The sequence below is a fragment of the Pseudorasbora parva genome, chromosome 25 (assembly GCF_024679245.1).
Source record: "Pseudorasbora parva isolate DD20220531a chromosome 25, ASM2467924v1, whole genome shotgun sequence".
NCBI classification, from domain to species: Eukaryota; Metazoa; Chordata; class Actinopteri; order Cypriniformes; family Gobionidae; genus Pseudorasbora; species Pseudorasbora parva.
The window spans coordinates 2,028,397-2,046,054 of NC_090196.1; the positions used below are offsets into that span (position 1 = coordinate 2,028,397).

A 17,658-nucleotide genomic window follows, 5' to 3' on the forward strand; every position below is an offset into this window, starting at 1 on the left:
CAGTGTTTGCTCACTTAGCCCGGCTTCCAGAGATGAAATATGGATTTGTCTTTCATTTAATTTATTATATTTTATTCCTTTTATATTTCCTTTTACTGAAACACTAAAGACTCAAGATGAATATTGCCTGTACTATTGTCTGTACCTCTCAATGCGAGAAAGCACATGCTATCAGCATGCTTTGGAGAAAGGTTTTTTTATAATTAGTTAAGATGTTCCCAACCATGGAGAGACTGTGTATCTGTGTATGTGCGCAATATTCTATGTTACAGATCAGTGTTGGGAATGGTGTACAATAGGCACCCTTAGAGATGGGTGGACTTGTTCTGGGCAAGCTGGTGCCTGCTCCAGATCTGGAAGGTCACTATGGGCCTGATTCTGGGGTGAAAGCGTCAACAAGTGACACGTCAGTGGAAACGTGCATCAGATTAACTGACATGAGTGGAAATTTACCATGACTGTGCATTGTCTCTGAGCAAATCAGAAGCATCCACATTGCAGTAATGACGTGGATAGACCTTGAAAGCGGTATAACTGTTGGGACAATTGTATGTACGATAGGGCGAGGCAACGAGACGGTGAGAGAGGGAGCGCGGCCTACGAACTCCTTGTGAGACTTCAAGCTGGCTTCTGCTTTTGAAACTGCAAACTATTCTAAGTACATTTTTCTTTTAATTAATTGCAATCCTGACTCTGTCTTAATTTCTTCACTATTGGTCCTGGGTCATAAGCTGTTAACCCCTAACACAGCCTTACCCCGACATGATTGAGGGAGAAGGACTGACCGCTCAGGGTGGTCCGGAGGGTCCAACCACTGGAATCAGAGAAAACGAACCCGAGGTGGCAACGGGAAGCTTCTGGTAAGAGACAAACTTAAAATTCAGGGGAATTTGAATGTGTTTAAATTAGAGTTTTAATTTGAGAACTTGGGTTAAATTGAGAATTTTGAGAAAAAACATGTTGAGATCCTGACTCTGTGATCATCGTGACTAAGATATTCTGGCAAACTGAGATCATGGAACGTGATCAAGAAGTTTTGGGAGAATTGAGGTTACGCGGGTGATTAAAAAACTCTGGGGAGAATTGAGACCACGCAACCCAGATAGCAAGCATGTTTGGGCCACATGTGGGTATTATCTGGCACATATGGCCCAGATATGGCATGGCTGATAACAGATATGGGCCAGAATGTCTAAAAAGAGGAGGAGGAGCTGGAAAGCGATAAGGTGGCTAGGACGTTTCGCGGTGCTGCTGACGACACACACCGCCGTTAAGGTCGCAGAAAGAGCGACATGGGTACATGCGAGCAATTGCAGAAAGGTCCCAACGGTGACCGAGGAGGAGGAGCCGAGAGGAGAGCAACAGGAAGCACATGCTGGCAGAGGTCAAACATAAACATCACCTGCCATGATCGATACAGGAGCAGGGACATCTGCCAAGAGTGGTACTGAGAGAGCCAACATTCAAGTTAGAGCCTATTGAAAGATATTAAGCGACTGTTTTTGTGGAAAGTTGAAACCAGAGACAATTTCAAGAGCTAGTGATAAGAGATCCGAGCATCCTTGATGTGTGCTCAAAAGTAGCCCACACATTCCAAACGGGAACAGCAGTGACTATAAACAAAATGAATGGGTTGGCGTGGACTGTACTAGCAATAGCTAACAGCACTAAATATGTTTTAACAATGGTGAATGAGGAAGTGAAACAGTTAGACGTGAACAGCAGAAAAAGGTGGGATGGAAACATTGGTTAGGATACACTGTATTGCCAAACATGGCTGTAATTGTTTGATATTGATATGCTTACCATGTGTTTTTCAATGTGTGGCAGGACTGGTGAGGAGACTGGTGACATCAATAGTGTCACCTCAAATGGCTAAGGTGACGATATATGACAAATATGATAAATGGATGGACGATTTTTATGATATGACTGACGACTTAGATGGGCCTAATGACGAGAACCCTAAGGAACCCTAAGGGGGGGGGGGGGGGGGTAGCATAAAGAGATAGCACTACTGTTGTGACTTCAGTGTGCACTTGGTGTGGCCTTGTGGTTGCATGAACCGTACCTCTTTCTTGCAAGAAACTTTTTTATTAAATAAACCTTTATAATTATAATTGGCTAATGTTTGTCTCTTATTCAGTAACGCGACGGAGTTAATTATTTTGCCATTACAATTTGGTGTCAGAAGTGGGATTCCCGTGAGCGGACGGTGACTGATCATCCTGGACGTTAGAATCACAGCCTTACCCCGAGGTGATTGAGGGAGAAGAGCTGTCCGCTCAGGGAGGTCCGGAGGGTCCGACCACTGGAATCAGAGACCAGAGAAAACGAACCCGAGGTGGCAACGGGACGCTTCTGGTAAGAGACAAACTTAAAATTCAGGGGAATTTTAAAGTGTTTAAATGAGAGTTTTAATTTGAGAACTTGGTTTAATTTGAGAATTTGGATTAAAAGATTTGAGGAAACCTTAACCCTCTTGGCTCCATGGTCGAGTTTACTCGACAAGATGCGTCACTGAATAAAACGGCCGATTTTGACAAATAGGGTGTCAAATTTCATTCAACCTCCCCTCCACTAGATGGTAGACATGTTGTACTTCATCCCTGACTCATACAAACATCATTATTCTATACAAAATATAAGAGCAAGAGCGCATTGTATCAGTATAAACAAAAGCGGAGCAGACGTGCGAGTGAGCTCTTTTATCAGAGCATTGTCAACGTCAGCGAGTATTTGCATTAGATTATTATTACTATTATTATTTTGTAATGGCATCAATAAAGCTTACCCGCAATGATGTGTTGGGTCTTCTATTCGCGGACCCTGATTCTGAAGGGAAATATGAGATGACGGTGATTCTGAAAGTGAAACTAAACCTAACGTTACACTAAGCACAAATGGTGAATCATTTGCCCAATGTAGATGGTCCTTTGCCCAATGTCAGTGGTGGGAATAATGTTTCCTGGGGTCCGAGTGTTCATCGCGAAGTTAGCAGGTGTGTTAGTTTTGGAAATGAGGCGGCCATGGGAGATTTTTGCCGTGCTCACCATGAAGCGCGCGTCTTCTCACCGCGCGCCTCTTCGCGATCGCGGCAACAGTATTGCGGTGGAGACTTTATCTAACGCCACTGGGTATGTTAGAAGAGGTCAAAGTATTCATAAGCAAGTTCGAGGGCAACGTGGAGGCAGGGTGGGGAGTCAAAATGACAATAAGAGTGGCCGTGCACACTCGCTGGCCGCGCGAGGCAGATCTGGACGCGAGCAGACACGCTGTGACACGAGGCAGAGGGGCTATTATGCATAATATATAATATATATGTGCCCTATATATGGAATCAGAGTGCTTACTGTATGTAGTAAATGGAAAATCTCCACAGCAAAAGGCAAACTGCTACATGCATTCGGTTTGTTTCTACCATTTATTAGTAATGATTTACACAGTTTGTTTACTATTTACCTGAACAATCAGTATTGTGCAATATAGCATACAGAAGGTGAGGGACATTTTGGGGGGAAAGAAGTGCTGCATTTTATCATTTAAACATGTGGCTTTTCATGAAAATTCTATAATCCAAGATTAACCCAACATTATGACGTCATAATATGCAAATTAGATGGGAAAATGTAATCTCAACATAAACTTAGGGTCCTCCTTAATATTTCTCTAATTGACAGAAAGTGTCCATCTTTTATCACTTTTAAGATATAGCCTTTTGAAATTAAGATGTCAAAATCGAACGTTTTAGGAAAAAACCTCTGGCGCCTAAAGGGTTAATGATAAAAGAGAAAACCATAGTGAGAGTCTGACACTGTGATCATCGTGAAGATATTCTGGGAAAACTGAGATCATGGAACGTGATCAAGAAGTTTTGGGAGAATTGAGGTTACTTGGTTGATGAAGATATTCTGGGAGAATTGAGACCATGCAAGTGGGTAAGAAATTTGGGAGGAGTTAAAATTAATGCCAGTGGTTAAGATATTTCTGGGAGGATTGAGACTACATTAGTTGGGGAGGATTGATATTTGAGGATTTAAACTTGGAACGAGTTTTGGAGAATTCATATGCGAGGAAGAAACTAAGGGGTTAAGACATCCGGGAGAAATTGAGATCAAATAGAGGGCGCTTGGAAAAGCGTCCGACCCATCTGTCCTGGGTGAAGGATCAGATCTGTGACAGACGTTCTACAGATTAATAGCGTGCACATGAAAGATCATAGAGACAGACTCGCTATATTCCGGAAATCTCAAAACAAGCTAGCAGAATATACACCAGTATTTTGACAAATGAGAAATTATATGGCCAAAAAAAAATGCATGCAAGGTATAGTATAGTAATTTTATAGAAGTTAAAATTATTTGATGATCATTCCCAGAAGAGGGAATGGTGTGAGAAATGTGCTATGTGAAGATACATGGAAAGTGAAAGCATTGTCTCGTCACACAGAAGCCCCAGCTGTTTAAAGATCGCTGGTGAGTATGAACTTTGATTAAGCTATGGATAACAATTTGTGTTAACTAGATTAGAGCTAACAGTTTGAGTGACATGATCAGTAACGTGATCAGTCCAGTAAAAGTTTGAGACTAGAGAGAGCAAATACTGTAAGCAGCTCTGCTCTGAAGCCCACAATTTAAAGATATAAGCAGAATGTATTAAGGAAATGGGCAGCAATGTTTTAATTTTGTTTAATCACATAAACGTCGCACACCTGTGTGTGATAGGTGCGTAGGAGAGCAGGACAAATAAGTCCTATTATCATCAATTGGAAAGGAGAAGTCCCGCACACTATCAACTTGCAATTAAAAAGATTTATTGTTTCATAGCAACGTTTCGATCTTGCGATCTTCCTCAGGCATGAAAAAAACATAAGAAACTTTCATTTCTTTTAAAGGGTACCGTTGACCAATCACAATCTTAAGGTCAACGTAAACCAATCACAATAAATGATGGAACACATTAGCGTAAGATCATCACATCACAATCGTGCGCTTCTCTTAAACCCATCACATTACAATGCATCAATAATGGCACAATGAATGATAGAACACCTCATCATAAACTCATCACATCACCATGAATATTAAAAAACATAATAGACTCGTCACATCACACTGAATGATAGAACACATCATCATAGACTCGTCACATAACAATGAATGGTAGAAGACATCATAGACTCGTCACTTCACAATGAATGATAGAACACATCATCATAAACTTATTACATCACAATGACTGGTAGAAAACATCATAAACTCGTCACATCCCACTGAATGATTGAACACATCATATACTCGTCTCATCACAATGAATATTAGAAAACATAATAAACTCGTCACATCACACTGAAAGATAGAACACATCATCATAAACTCATCACATCACAATGAATGGTAGCAGACATATCATCATAAACTCATCACATCACAATGAATGGTAAAAAACATCATAGACTCATCACATCACAGTGAATGGTAGAACACATTATCATAAACTCATCACATCACGATGGATGGCAGAACACATCGTCATAGACTCGTCACAGCACAAAAAATGATAAAAATTGATCACATCTGAATGGTAAAAAACATCATCCTACATTAGTCTCCATCACAATTAAGTAGTATTTTGTAACAGTATGAGATTATAACATTACATTATATAATGCTTCATCATTCATACCCAAAGGAGATAAAGTGTTTAAAGTAAAAATCCAAAATAACTCACGTCTCTGTAGGAGCAGTTCAATGTTTCCGCCTCTAGGTGGCATTCTGACTTCCTCTATCCCACAGAAACGTAAGGTTGACACATCATGATTATGTAATAAAAAATGTGCTGCCACTGGATAATTTAAATCTTTTCTCCTGATGGTGCTCTTATGTTCACTAATTCTTTGTTTTAACTGACGTGAAGTTTTTCCAACATACCCCAGTCCACAAGGACAACGAATCAAATACACAACATGTGTAGATGCACAGGTTATCACGGATTTAATCCAGAATTTTTTTCCTGTTCTAGGATGACAGAAGAAAGATGTTTTTGTAGTATTGTTACATTGAGCACAATTGCCACACCGATAATTTCCACTTGGTAATGGACTCAATAATCTCTGCGACGGACTAGGAGTGTGACCCTGAAATCGTGCATGGACTAGAAGATCTTTTAAATTCTTCGCTCGTTTATATGCGATCAGTGGAGGATGTTGAAAGACCGTACTCAATTCGGGATCTGAAGATAACAAATGCCAATGTTTTTTAAAAATAGATCTTATGGCAAAAGAATAGAATTAGAAGAATAGGTTGTAATAAATGAGAGAATGTTTCTTAGCTTTTTTTGTTCTCTTTTTCAATAGTTCAGCACGTGTCTTTTGTGATGTAATATTAAAAGCCTCCTCAATCCATTCAACAGGATAACCTCTTTCTAAGAATCTCTTCTTCATAATTGTCGATTTTTCAATGAAATCTGTATCTGAATGGCAGATTCTTCTTAATCTAAAAAATTGACTCTTGGGTAGACCTTTTTTAAGAGAGGTGGGATGAAAGCTGGTCGCAAGTAACAACGTGTTACGATCGGTTTCCTTAGTGAATAAAGTGGTGCTCAAACCTCTATTATTCTTTTGTATCCACATGTCTAGAAAATGTACTTTCGAATCATTAACCTCTATAGTGAATTCTAAATCCTCAACAAAACTATTCAGAACAGACACAAACTCACAAACCTCGTCTTTTTTTCCAACAAAGATACAGAATATGTCATCAATGTACCTGTACCATTTAACAATACGTGAATGGAAAGGATTGGTTACAGGATTAAAGACATAACATCTCTCAAAAAAACCAATATATAAATTGGCATAATTCGGAGCAAAAATTGAGCCCATTGCCGTGCCACTGATCTGGAGATAGAAATCTTTATCAAAACTGAAATAATTATATTTCAGCACATAAGAGGCCATCTCAAGTAGAAAATCGGTGGGATGTGTAGTATCACTTCGCCTGGAAAGGTAGTATTTGAGGGCATCGAGACCTCTCTCATGTGAGATGTTGGTATATAAGCTCGTAATGTCCAGAGTCAATAAAAGGGCTTCGTCAGGCAGATCGCCTATCTCAGTAATCTTGTTCACAAAATCTGTGGAATCTCTAATATAAGTGGGTAACGTCTGTACCATCGGTTTAATGAAAAAATCCACATATTGGGACAGAGGAGATAACAGAGAGTTTGTCTGTGCCACTATAGGTCGACCAGGAGGATCGACCAGTGTTTTATGTATTTTAGGAAGAGTATAGAAAACCGGTCTGATGGGATATTGACAATTCAGAAACAGAAACTCTGGCTGAGAAATCCAACCTTGTTCTTTGGCATTCTCTAAAAAGGCAAGAATATCAATTTTATATCCACTGGTCGGATCATTTGGCAGTTTCTTATAAAACTTCGGGTTTTGTAGTTGTAAAATAATTTCTTGCTGATATTTACTCTTGTCCTGTACTACAATGGCACCTCCTTTGTCCGCTGGTTTTATAATAATATCTGGATCGTTAATTAACTCCGTCAAAGCTTTTTTCTCATTTAGTGAGAGGTTCTGTGGGCTATGTGTAGTCAAGGAGCAAGTCTTCATAACGTCTTGTTCGACCAAACGACAGAATGTATGCATCGTATGGTTAGAGACTTGTGGACAAAAAGTACTTTTTGGTCTAAAGGGGGTGTAAGTTGAACCAGACTCAGATTTTGAAAAGAAATACCGTAATTTCATTTGTCTAAAACACTTAAATAAATCCACCTTTAAAGCAAAGGCATTGACACCACTATTAGGAACAAATGACAATCCCTTAGACAACACATTAATCTGTTCATCAGAAAGTTCTTTTGCCGAAATGTTAATTACCGTTTTCCGGAGAAGCTCCGTGTCGATGGGCGTGAGTTTCGTAGATGCTCTGGAACCTCGGCGGCATTTCTTTTTCTGTATCGACTGTGTGTTGGAGTGTGCTTGCCCAAAAAAGAAGTGGTAGAACCACGAGCACTAGAGTCACTGTCCATGGTCAGCTCACTTTCTGTGGAGTCACTCATTACATGCCGAGAGTCTCTCGTAAATTTCTGAACCCGAGACATACCTCCAGTGCGTCCATAAGCTGCTCGGCCAGTGTGATGAGAGGCTCTCAAATGAGAAGCTCTATTTTGAGAAACATTGGTGCCAGTGGATGTGCCAGTATCCCAAGAGTAAACCTCATTACGGAGATAGTCCTCTATATCACGCTTGTATTTCTTCAGTTTCATCTCCTTCAGGTATTCTCTATATTTATCAGTAGAAGACTTGATGAACGAGAGAGTCGTGTCAAAATCAATTTGCGGAGTAGATTTGATCTTATCCTCTAATTCAACAATATTTGCATGGGTCTCATTTACATCGGCTGATACTTGTTCAATAATTAGGAGCATCAAGTCCATGGAGCACTTGTTAAGAATCTCGCTCCATCTGGTTAAAAATACCTTATTCTCTTTACACAACGTAGGGGGCTTTTGGATTCTTAACCCTCGTGGAATTTTCTTGTTCCTCCAATATTCACTCAAGGTCGAGCCATGCATTTTCAGGCGTGTTTCCTTGTGGTATAGTTTTTCAAGTTGTACTGTGTGTTCATCCTGTGAGAGGTTAAAATCGAAATCTGAGGCAGGAAAAAGAATCTTTTCCGCATCTTCTAATGAAAATGCCAATGTATTAGCGCAATTTTCGGTCAAATTGTTAATTTCTTGGAACGAAGACATGATCTCTTGATAGCAAGCCAGAGGGTGCGTAACCGTGTAGTTCTCAATGAGTGAACCAAAATCAATCCTGCTCTCCTACGCACCTATCACACACAGGTGTGCAACGTTTATGTGATTGATTTTGGTTCACTCAAAATCCTGAAGAAGGAGATGAAACTGAAGAAATACAAGCGTGATATAGAGGACTATCTCCGTAATGAGGTTTACTCTTGGGATACTGGCACATCCACTGGCACCAATGTTTCTCAAAATAGAGCTTCTCATTTGAGAGCCTCTCATCACACTGGCCGAGCAGCTTATGGACGCACTGGAGGTATGTCTCGGGTTCAGAAATTTACGAGAGACTCTCGGCATGTAATGAGTGACTCCACAGAAAGTGAGCTGACCATGGACAGTGACTCTAGTGCTCGTGGTTCTACCACTTCTTTTTTGGGCAAGCACACTCCAACACACAGTCGATACAGAAAAAGAAATGCCGCCGAGGTTCCAGAGCATCTACGAAACTCACGCCCATCGACACGGAGCTTCTCCGGAAAACGGTAATTAACATTTCGGCAAAAGAACTTTCTGATGAACAGATTAATGTGTTGTCTAAGGGATTGTCATTTGTTCCTAATAGTGGTGTCAATGCCTTTGCTTTAAAGGTGGATTTATTTAAGTGTTTTAGACAAATGAAATTACGGTATTTCTTTTCAAAATCTGAGTCTGGTTCAACTTACACCCCCTTTAGACCAAAAAGTACTTTTTGTCCACAAGTCTCTAACCATACGATGCATACATTCTGTCGTTTGGTCGAACAAGACGTTATGAAGACTTGCTCCTTGACTACACATAGCCCACAGAACCTCTCACTAAATGAGAAAAAAGCTTTGACGGAGTTAATTAACGATCCAGATATTATTATAAAACCAGCGGACAAAGGAGGTGCCATTGTAGTACAGGACAAGAGTAAATATCAGCAAGATATTCTTTTACAACTACAAAACCCAAAGTTTTATAAGAAACTGCCAAATGATCCGACCAGTGGATATAAAATTGATATTCTTGCCTTTTTAGAGAATGCCAAAGAACAAGGTTGGATTTCTCAGCCAGAGTTTCTGTTTCTGAATTGTCAATATCCCATCAGACCGGTTTTCTATACTCTTCCTAAAATACATAAAACACTGGTCGATTCTCCTGGTCGACCTATAGTGGCACAGACAAACTCTCTGTTATCTCCTCTGTCCCAATATGTGGATTTTTTCATTAAACCGATGGTACAGACGTTACCCACTTATATTAGAGATTCCACAGATTTTGTGAACAAGATTACTGAGATAGGCGATCTGCCTGACGAAGCCCTTTTATTGACTCTGGACATTACGAGCTTATATACCAACATCTCACATGAGAGAGGTCTCGATGCCCTCAAATACTACCTTTCCAGGCGAAGTGATACTACACCTCCCACCGATTTTCTACTTGAGATGGCCTCTTATGTGCTGAAATATAATTATTTCAGTTTTGATAAAGATTTCTATCTCCAGATCAGTGGCACGGCAATGGGCTCAATTTTTGCTCCGAATTATGCCAATTTATATATTGGTTTTTTTGAGAGATGTTATGTCTTTAATCCTGTAACCAATCCTTTCCATTCACGTATTGTTAAATGGTACAGGTACATTGATGACATATTCTGTATCTTTGTTGGAAAAAAAAAAAGACGAGGTTTGTGAGTTTGTGTCTGTTCTGAATAGTTTTGTTGAGGATTTAGAATTCACTATAGAGGTTAATGATTCGAAAGTACATTTTCTAGACATGTGGATACAAAAGAATAATAGAGGTTTGAGCACCACTTTATTCACTAAGGAAACCGATCGTAACACGTTGTTACTTGCGACCAGCTTTCATCCCACCTCTCTTAAAAAAGGTCTACCCAAGAGTCAATTTTTTAGATTAAGAAGAATCTGCCATTCAGATACAGATTTCATTGAAAAATCGACAATTATGAAGAAGAGATTCTTAGAAAGAGGTTATCCTGTTGAATGGATTGAGGAGGCTTTTAATATTACATCACAAAAGACACGTGCTGAACTATTGAAAAAGAGAACAAAAAAAGCTAAGAAACATTCTTTCTCATTTATTACGACCTATTCTTCTAATTCTTTTGCCATAAGATCTATTTTTAAAAAACATTGGCATTTGTTATCTTCAGATCCGCGAATTGAGTACGGTCTTTCAACATCCTCCACTGATCGCATATAAACGAGCGAAGAATTTAAAAGATCTTCTAGTCCATGCACGATTTCAGGGTCACACTCCTAGTCCGTCGCAGAGATTATTGAGTCCATTACCAAGTGGAAATTATCGGTGTGGCAATTGTGCTCAATGTAACAATACTACAAAAACATCTTTCTTCTGTCATCCTAGAACAGGAAAAAAATTCTGGATTAAATCCGTGATAACCTGTGCATCTACACATGTTGTGTATTTGATTCGTTGTCCTTGTGGACTGGGGTATGTTGGAAAAACTTCACGTCAGTTAAAACAAAGAATTAGTGAACATAAGAGCACCATCAGGAGAAAAGATTTAAATTATCCAGTGGCAGCACATTTTTTATTACATAATCATGATGTGTCAACCTTACGTTTCTGTGGGATAGAGGAAGTCAGAATGCCACCTAGAGGCGGAAACATTGAACTGCTCCTACAGAGACGTGAGTTATTTTGGATTTTTACTTTAAACACTTTATCTCCTTTGGGTATGAATGATGAAGCATTATATAATGTAATGTTATAATCTCATACTGTTACAAAATACTACTTAATTGTGATGGAGACTAATGTAGGATGATGTTTTTTACCATTCAGATGTGATCAATTTTTATCATTTTTTGTGCTGTGACGAGTCTATGACGATGTGTTCTGCCATCCATCGTGATGTGATGAGTTTATGATAATGTGTTCTACCATTCACTGTGATGTGATGAGTCTATGATGTTTTTTACCATTCATTGTGATGTGATGAGTTTATGATGATATGTCTGCTACCATTCATTGTGATGTGATGAGTTTATAATGATGTGTTCTATCTTTCAGTGTGATGTGACGAGTTTATTATGTTTTCTAATATTCATTGTGATGAGACGAGTATATGATGTGTTCAATCATTCAGTGGGATGTGACGAGTTTATGATGTTTTCTACCAGTCATTGTGATGTAATAAGTTTATGATGATGTGTTCTATCATTCATTGTGAAGTGACGAGTCTATGATGTCTTCTACCATTCATTGTTATGTGACGAGTCTATGATGATGTGTTCTATCATTCAGTGTGATGTGACGAGTCTATTATGTTTTTTAATATTCATGGTGATGTGATGAGTTTATGATGAGGTGTTCTATCATTCATTGTGCCATTATTGATGCATTGTAATGTGATGGGTTTAAGAGAAGCGCACGATTGTGATGTGATGATCTTACGCTAATGTGTTCCATCATTTATTGTGATTGGTTTACGTTGACCTTAAGATTGTGATTGGTCAACGGTACCCTTTAAAAGAAATGAAAGTTTCTTAATTTTGTTTAAAAAATGTAAACAGAACAGGTTAAAAATAAATTGAGAACAAGAGTAATTCAAATTTCTAGATATTAGAGCTTATTCATGGATTTTAAAATGGCTGGGGTGTCATTAAACCCCGGAGGAAAATTCCAGTAACTGAGGGATTATATAATTGGAAAACCAAATGTGATATTACATTTTGAAAAAAGCAGATGCAAGATATAATTAATTGCAAGGTATTGCATGTTTTATTGGACCAGAGCTCTCTTCTCAGACAGTCCGAGCAATCTCCGCTTTAGTTGTGGTAAATTTTAATATATGACCATGCCTAGGTCAAAGGTCTTGGACCATCTGGCCTGATGTTGGAGGTAGACTCCTTCCCTTGGTGGATTATATCTTGAACTGATGGGTTGACTATGTTAGATATATGGTCTACGTGACATCCCGACTTAAACAACAGCCTGTATAGAAAAGTACTGGGGGGGTATCAATTACATTGATAGTCTCTGCCAAAAATCCCAACATCAGCGGTGAAATGAGTATCAATCACTACACATCAGTATAAATGTGTTTGACTCACCTTGGCAGACGACTCCAGCATCTTCACCGTGCCCACAGTCATGTGATCCCCATTCTTTTGATAAACAGTTTGCCAGTGTAGATTCACTCCCACTACACTGGACATTATCCAGCCATATTTGTCCAGAACCTTGTCCAAAATAAGCATCACTCTTTGCCTCTATAACACTCCCACAGCCCAGTTCTTGACACACCACTGCTGCGTCTGCAGAATCCCACAGATCATCACACACTGTTCCCCATATTCCATTATGGAGAATCTCCAATCTTCCAGAACAGAGGTTGGGTCCATTCACCAACTTGACAGCTATTAGTCACAAAACAATTAAGATGGAAAAACAGATAATTAGGTTTTTTGTTTACTTGTATTTTTGATGAGATACAAACAAAATGTTAACAATAGTGGAGTTGCATCCTCCTCAGCATCATTACCTTTGACTTCTGGCTGTGAGGCAGTCGCGCTCAATGTCGCTGTTGCAGCAGAGAAAAAAAAATTAACACGCAAATACACAACAATGTTATATTTAGATGAAGATGTTGATGCATCAAATTGATTGCAATGCTTCATGTTTTTCAGTTCAAACAAATGTTTAAGGCTGTTTTACAAGAAAAGCAGATCTAGTTCTAATTTAAAGGTGTATAATTACCTGGCTGTGGTGCAGCACTAGTTTGTGTCTGGCCTATTACCGAAAGAAAGAGATGATTAAAGTCTATTACAGTTCTAGAAAACGGATTTCTTCATTTTCATGGTATTTCCTAGCCTGGATGCCAGCCGAACTTAGCCCCGCCCAAAACATTTGAGGGAAGTTCGGTCTGGACTTGATCCATTGTGGAGCAACTATGCCCGAACAGGAGATGTTCGGACCAATCAAATTGTCAGGGTGGGCTTTATACATTTACATTTTACATTTAATCATTTAGCAGATGCTTTTATCCAAAGCGACTTACAAAAAGGGGAGAGCAATAGAAGCAACGAAACAAACAAGGGCAACAACCTGCAAGAGCTGTAAGAATTCTCAGTTTATCGAGCACAGTACACAAACAAATTTTTTTTTTAGACAAACAAACAGAAAATGTAATTGGATAGTTAAGTGGTAGTCTTTATTGGTCAGGTGCAATGGGAAAAGATGTGTCTTGAGATGTTTTTTTAAAGATGGCTACAGACTCGGCTGCACGAATTGATGGAACCATGAGGCGCCGTTTACTCGCAGAACGCAAGCTTCTGGAGGGTGTGTAAGTCTGAACGAGCGAGTCTAGGTATATTGGTGCAGAGCCAGTGGTTGCTTTTTAGGCGAGAACCAGTGCCTTGAATTTGATGCGAGCAGCAATTGCCAACCAGTGAAGTCTGATGAAGAGAGGCCAGCTAGAAGAACATTACAATAGTCCAGTCTGGAGAGAACAAGAGCTTGGACCAGGAGTTGTGCGGCCTGTTCTGATAGGAAGAGTCTAATCTTTCTAATGTCGTATAAGGCAAATCTGCAGGACCGGGCTGTTGCAGTGATGTTAAGCAATAGTTATACGACGATGGACAAATAACGCAACGTAATCATCCATGTCACCAAAGAGCGCTTGGGTTGAATTCATTCTAATCCTTAACAGAGAACTTGTTCATATATGCATTCACCTTTACTATTTCTCTCAAAAAATGCACTTACACTCATTTTCTTCTTCTACTTCTTCCAGCGTGCGTGCAGTTGAGTTCAGTGACAACTTTAGTGATGTGTCATTCATGAACGATTTATTCTTTTTGAACTATTCTTAAATATTAACTCAGGAACAACGAGTTGTCTCAGAGAGCGATTCGTTCATTTCGTGTTGACCGTGCATGCTCTACATGCCATCGGTTCTGTACAAGATCTTCAGCAGTCAGCCGATGGCTGTGAGCTGGTGAATGATTGACTCAAACCCGAACACTCAAGAGGTGAACTAATCCATTCTGTTTCCGGGACGGCGCTCAATTGCAAATGAGTCTGGCACGGCCCAGATCAGACACTGATGACGGAACTAACAAATCGAACACAAAGACAGAAGCGGTGTAACGTTACTAATCTTTCCAGGGAACAGACGTGATTAAATCTAAAGTGACAAAAGAAAGAACGACTCAGGTTTAGAGGTGATGTTAACTAACAGACTGCATAAACAGAAGACCCAGCTAAGCAATTAATGAATATTTTCTTTCTTAAAGTTTGGCCTTGGCTGCATTAGTTTATCATTTTATTTTTTTATTCCAAATGTGATCAGCGTTTGCATAGGTACAAGATGTGTTGGGAAATTTAACATATGACATTTTAATTATTCTGCTGAAATGACTTATGAATTTTGCTGAACGAGATTCAAAGATCCAAGTCCGTAAAATTATCCGAACTTCCCACTACTACTATGCGATGCTCAACATACATCACTTACTCCGTTGCTCTGATTGGTTTGTATCAGACTCATATTCTGACTAGAATTCACTATGACTACGCGAGGCTAAGTCTTTTCCAGACAAAGTTACACAGTTCTAAATGAAGCTAAATGTACTCATAGCTTTTGATTGACTTTTCCCAAGATCACCACTATATCTGGTTCTAAAATTCAAAGGTGTATAATTACCTGTCTGTGGTGCTGCACTAGTTTGTGTCTGGCCTATTACAGAAAGAGAGATATGATTAAAATCTATTACAGTAACAGAATGGATTTCTTCATTTTTCATGATCTTTCCCAGACAAAGTTACAAAGTTCTCTTGAGCACAGCAGTCGAGCCCTATCAGTAGAACATACAGAGCTGACTCCCCAGACCAATGTTCAATCTGAAAAGATTGAGCTTGGTCTGGTGATAGCCAGACAAAAGATCCCCACCCGATCTGGTTCTAATTCAAAGGTGTATAATTACCTGTCTGTGGTGCTGGACCAGTTGGTGTATGGCCTATTACAGAAAGAGAGAGAAGATTATAGTCTATTACAGTTCCAGAAAAATATTTCCTCATTTGCATGGTCTTTCCCAGACAAAGTTACAAAGTTCTAAATTAAGCTAAATGTACTCATAGCGTTTGGTTGACTTTTACCAAGATCACCTAGACTGGGTAAACCCAGCCCGATTTGCTTGCAATTTGATTTCGCCCTGCAGCTGAGGCTGGAAACATGTACATATGTCTATCCTGCTTCTGTTACAAATTTACAGGGACCAATCACAAACTGGCTTATCTACCTGGCTCGCAATTGGTGGGTTTAACACAATGATGGATAGAGATGCAATGGATCGTTGGTCTAATTGTTTGAAGAACTATCCAGTTGCGTACAGAGTCATTTGAACTATACCCGTTGAACTATACCCGTTATGCAATAGAACAGTGTTTCCCAACCTTTTTTCAGTCATGGCACTGAAGAATATTTTCATTTATTTCAAGGATATGTTCATTATTTTCAGTAGTCGCATATTATGATATGGAGAATTAGTCATGTGGCATATTATGATTCACAGTATAAAGTATTGAGTATACAGTATTAATTGTGTTTTTCACCATGAAGTATTAATGATTGAGTGATGAGGATCAAGAAGAAGGGGACAAAGAACAAGAATATAAAATATGCATGATAAAGTTGTGAATTCATTCAAGAGCAGCCATAGTGAAGCCATCAGGACTTTCCTGATTCTGGTCTTTGCTGGTCTGGATCCTGAGCTCAGAAACCTTTTTTACTCGCTGTTACTTTAATAAATGTATACTTTTGATTGATAACTCGACTCCTGGCCGATCATTGAACTTGGAGGAGGACTTTGGGGAAAAAAAGTCCAACAGCAACCTTTGAAATTGTTCTAAATTTTGTGGCATCCCCTCGCATAACTTATGCTAGTGGGGGTAATGGTACAGATTGTTCACGGTTCGGTTTGTATCAAGGTTTCAGGTTTACGGTTTCGGTATGGTTCGGCATTTGCTATGTTCAGGGAAAACAGGACTACTGTCAAATAAAAATCAAGAAAATAAGAACTAATAACTTAAATACAAGCAGCAGCACAAATAAATACTATCGAGCAAAGATACTAATAAAATAAACAATACTTTTCAGGTTTTTTCAGGCAGGTCTAACATTAGTTCCCTTATTGAGGGAACTTCCCACTGCGTCGGAATGACGAAATGGGGGTGAGTACCCACTAGGCCACACCGAGGGTAGCACCTGCCCTAGTGTGAAGCCGGAAACCGGGCACAACTAGGACTGGATAGGCCATGGTTATTGCCTGGACAATCCAGTTACTGATTGTCTGAGTAGATGCAGGCAACCCTTTCTTGGGTGAGCTGAAACACACTAACAGCTGCTGAGATCTCCTCCATTGTGCAGACTTCTCCAAATAGACTCTAAGTGCCCTAACCAGGCAGAGTAGGTGAAGCCTCCCTTCTTCCGCCGTCACATAAGGCGTAGGATGAAATGCCTGCAGAACCAATGACCTGACCACCCTTGATGGGACCTTAGGCACAAAGCCCGGCCTAGGATGTAAGATGGCCTTTACTCCACCCGGGCAAACTCCAGGCAAGTTGGCGTTACCGCCAAGGCCTGGGGATCTCCCACTCTCGTAAGAGAGGTAATGGCGAGGAGAAAAGCCACCCTAAGTGTCAGGTTCCTTGGTTCTGCCAGCTCCAGTGGCTCGAAGAGGGCCTCAGCCAACCCTCCGAGAACCACTGCCAGATCCCAGGTTGGAACTCTGGACCGAGCCGCAGGCCTCATCCTCCAAGCCCCACGGAGGAACTGTACAACCAGCTGGTGCCTACCCAAAGGCCCATCCCCCAAAGGTGTGTGGAAAG

The 17,658-nt window shown here is 39.8% G+C and overlaps 1 protein-coding gene across 1 annotated transcript in view; it reads right to left on the minus strand.

The window, feature by feature from the left end:
• Nucleotides 1–17,658, minus strand: part of LOC137064350 (deleted in malignant brain tumors 1 protein-like) — a 615,344-nt gene that overhangs the window by 531,867 nt on the left and 65,819 nt on the right. Inside the window, exons 10-13 of the mRNA XM_067435707.1 lie at nt 17,402–17,582; nt 17,036–17,288; nt 13,313–13,351; nt 12,882–13,187 (exon numbers count right to left, since the gene is read on the minus strand). Coding sequence (XP_067291808.1) covers nt 12,882–13,187; nt 13,313–13,351; nt 17,036–17,288; nt 17,402–17,582 — 779 coding nt within the window. The remainder of the gene's footprint in view (nt 1–12,881; nt 13,188–13,312; nt 13,352–17,035; nt 17,289–17,401; nt 17,583–17,658) is intronic.